The 2,190-nt window shown below is 38.9% G+C and overlaps 1 protein-coding gene across 1 annotated transcript in view; it reads left to right on the top strand.

Moving 5' to 3' along the window:
- LOC107081107 (protein phosphatase 1K, mitochondrial-like) overlaps positions 1-1,878 on the top strand; it is an 8,669-nt gene extending 6,791 nt beyond the window's left edge. The window contains exons 2-5 of the mRNA XM_015369319.1: positions 819-995; positions 1,165-1,337; positions 1,421-1,521; positions 1,691-1,878. Coding sequence (XP_015224805.1) covers positions 819-995; positions 1,165-1,337; positions 1,421-1,521; positions 1,691-1,863 — 624 coding nt within the window. The 3' untranslated portion in view covers positions 1,864-1,878. The remainder of the gene's footprint in view (positions 1-818; positions 996-1,164; positions 1,338-1,420; positions 1,522-1,690) is intronic.
- The last annotated feature ends 312 nt before the right edge of the window (positions 1,879-2,190 follow it).

The following is a 2,190-nucleotide window of genomic DNA, read 5'->3' as shown; positions in this document are numbered from 1 at the left end:
TCCAGGATGCCGCCACAGCCAAACAGGAACAGTCGAGGCAAAGCCACTCTGAGCAAAAGCAGAGAGAGCAGAACGCTAGAGACTAGAGAAGGAGGATAATCGCTGATGCAGCTTTAAGGAAAGCCATGCATAAATGGATGGATGGAAATGAAGTTGTGTCCATACTAGGGATGCAGGATATACGGATGTTGGCATCGGTTTCGGCTGTTATTCGTCATATTTTAAACATTAATGTTTTTGAGCCCTTTTTATAATAAGGCACTTAAGTCAGGCATCTGTCTAGAACTATAAATACCACAAATATATTGTTGTATTCTTGTGTTCTCAACAATAGGAAAGCATTCAATAAATATATGTTTGAGCTCATTTTTGGAAAATACAAACCCTATTAAAAGCGTTTGGGTTAAGTAGATGTAGGTCCATCAGCCTCCAACCTTAGAGCGTCCCCACCAACTTTCATCACTAAGTTACACCATTGGATCCAGAATATAATTTAAAATACCCTTTTTCACATTAAAGCCCTAAAAAAAAGTTCAAGGGGCTGAATGCTTTTTCAAGGCACTGTATCAAAGAGTCAAATAAGCTGACTCAGAATAACGGCTCTCTTTTTAGAAGAGAGTTTTATTACTTTCTGAAACAGGTCCCTTGTGACTTACACAGTCAAAAGCTGGCAGGTTTAAAGGAAAATTCCGGTTTTTAACACTTTTAGCCCATTTTCTGTAGTGTCCAGGATGAAATCGAATGATCGACACCAAAATTTTGACAATTGGTCCNGTGCAGATTTTCTTTACAGTAGGATTTTTTGGGGTTTCATGCAGGTTGGTGGACCTTTGTTGGGGCTGGTGGGCGTGCGGCGGGCCAGCGGCTCGGTCAGGTTCGACAGTGACGGCAGTGGCCGGCCAGTGACCTGGGACTCATTTGGTATTTGGGACAACCGTGTAGAAGAACCAATATTACTGCCTTCAAGTATCCGTTATGGAAAACCCATTCCACAGGTATACAAACCATTAAATAACTTGCTTAAATAGATGGTTCAAGTTCAAAATTGGCTTAGAGTTGATTGAATAATATGTAAACAGACAGATGAACAAAACAAATACCAACTTCTAAGAGCAATGTTGTTGTATCCAAGTAGATGGAGGGTAATATTTGTCTTCCTCTCAGATCAGTCTGTCTCGGGTTGGCAGCGCGTCTGTTTTGGGTCTCCGGAAAGAGAATGAGGACAGACTGCGTATTGCCCGTATTGATGACAGCCTGCTGTACTTCGCCGTATTCGATGGCCATGGCGGCCCACACGCTGCCGACTACTGCTGCACCTTCATGGAGAAGTTCATCAGGTTGAATTCAATTTCCTCAATAAGTTACCAAATACAACATTTTGACCACTGAGTTTTATAAATTCCTGGATGTTTTTCTACAGAGACGCTTTGGAGGAAGAACAAGATCTTGAGAAAGTTTTACAGAAAGCCTTTATAGATGCTGATAAAACTTTACACACACACCTAAGCTTCTTCAACAATGGTAAACCACTTTACTAAACCATTTACTGAATGATCTAAATTGTTTAAAAAATTATTTTACATTACGTGCACATTCAAAATGTGTTTTTTAAACTTGATTATAGTTTGAAAATCGAATTACTAAACAACAGTGGCTTAAATTTCTTCTTTTTCTTTTCTTTATTTTTCAGAATCATTTCTGAAATCAGGCACAACAGCAACAGTCGCTTTGCTGCATGATGGGATAGAGCTGGTGGTCGGCAGCGTCGGTGATAGCCGGGCGATGCTGTGCAGGAAGGGACATGCCAAAAAGCTCACCAAAGACCACACACCAGACCGCAAAGACGAGAGAAAACGGTATTGAGTCATTTCTTTTACTACTATACAACCTAAATAAATAAATCTTTGATAGTAATAGTAATGTGCAGGGTTCAAAGCTAACTCTTTGAGCCACTGGCCAAGTGGACCAAAAGATAAAATGATTTACCAACACAGCATATCTTAAGCGTCCGGAAAAAATTTTTTTCTCATATATTTTTAAGCAACATAGTTAAATAGTTACAAACAAACTTAAGGTAAAAGGTAATGTAGTTCATTGAATGAGGCTGTAATTTAAAATTTCATTAAATTTAATTCAAAATAGTGCAAATACTAAGACACCTGTGTTTAATACAGTTGACATAAATAAAAA

The sequence above is a fragment of the Cyprinodon variegatus genome, unplaced genomic scaffold, assembly GCF_000732505.1.
Source record: "Cyprinodon variegatus isolate N-32 unplaced genomic scaffold, C_variegatus-1.0 Scaffold2943, whole genome shotgun sequence".
NCBI classification, from domain to species: Eukaryota; Metazoa; Chordata; class Actinopteri; order Cyprinodontiformes; family Cyprinodontidae; genus Cyprinodon; species Cyprinodon variegatus.
This window is presented reverse-complemented; position numbering and strand designations above follow the sequence as displayed.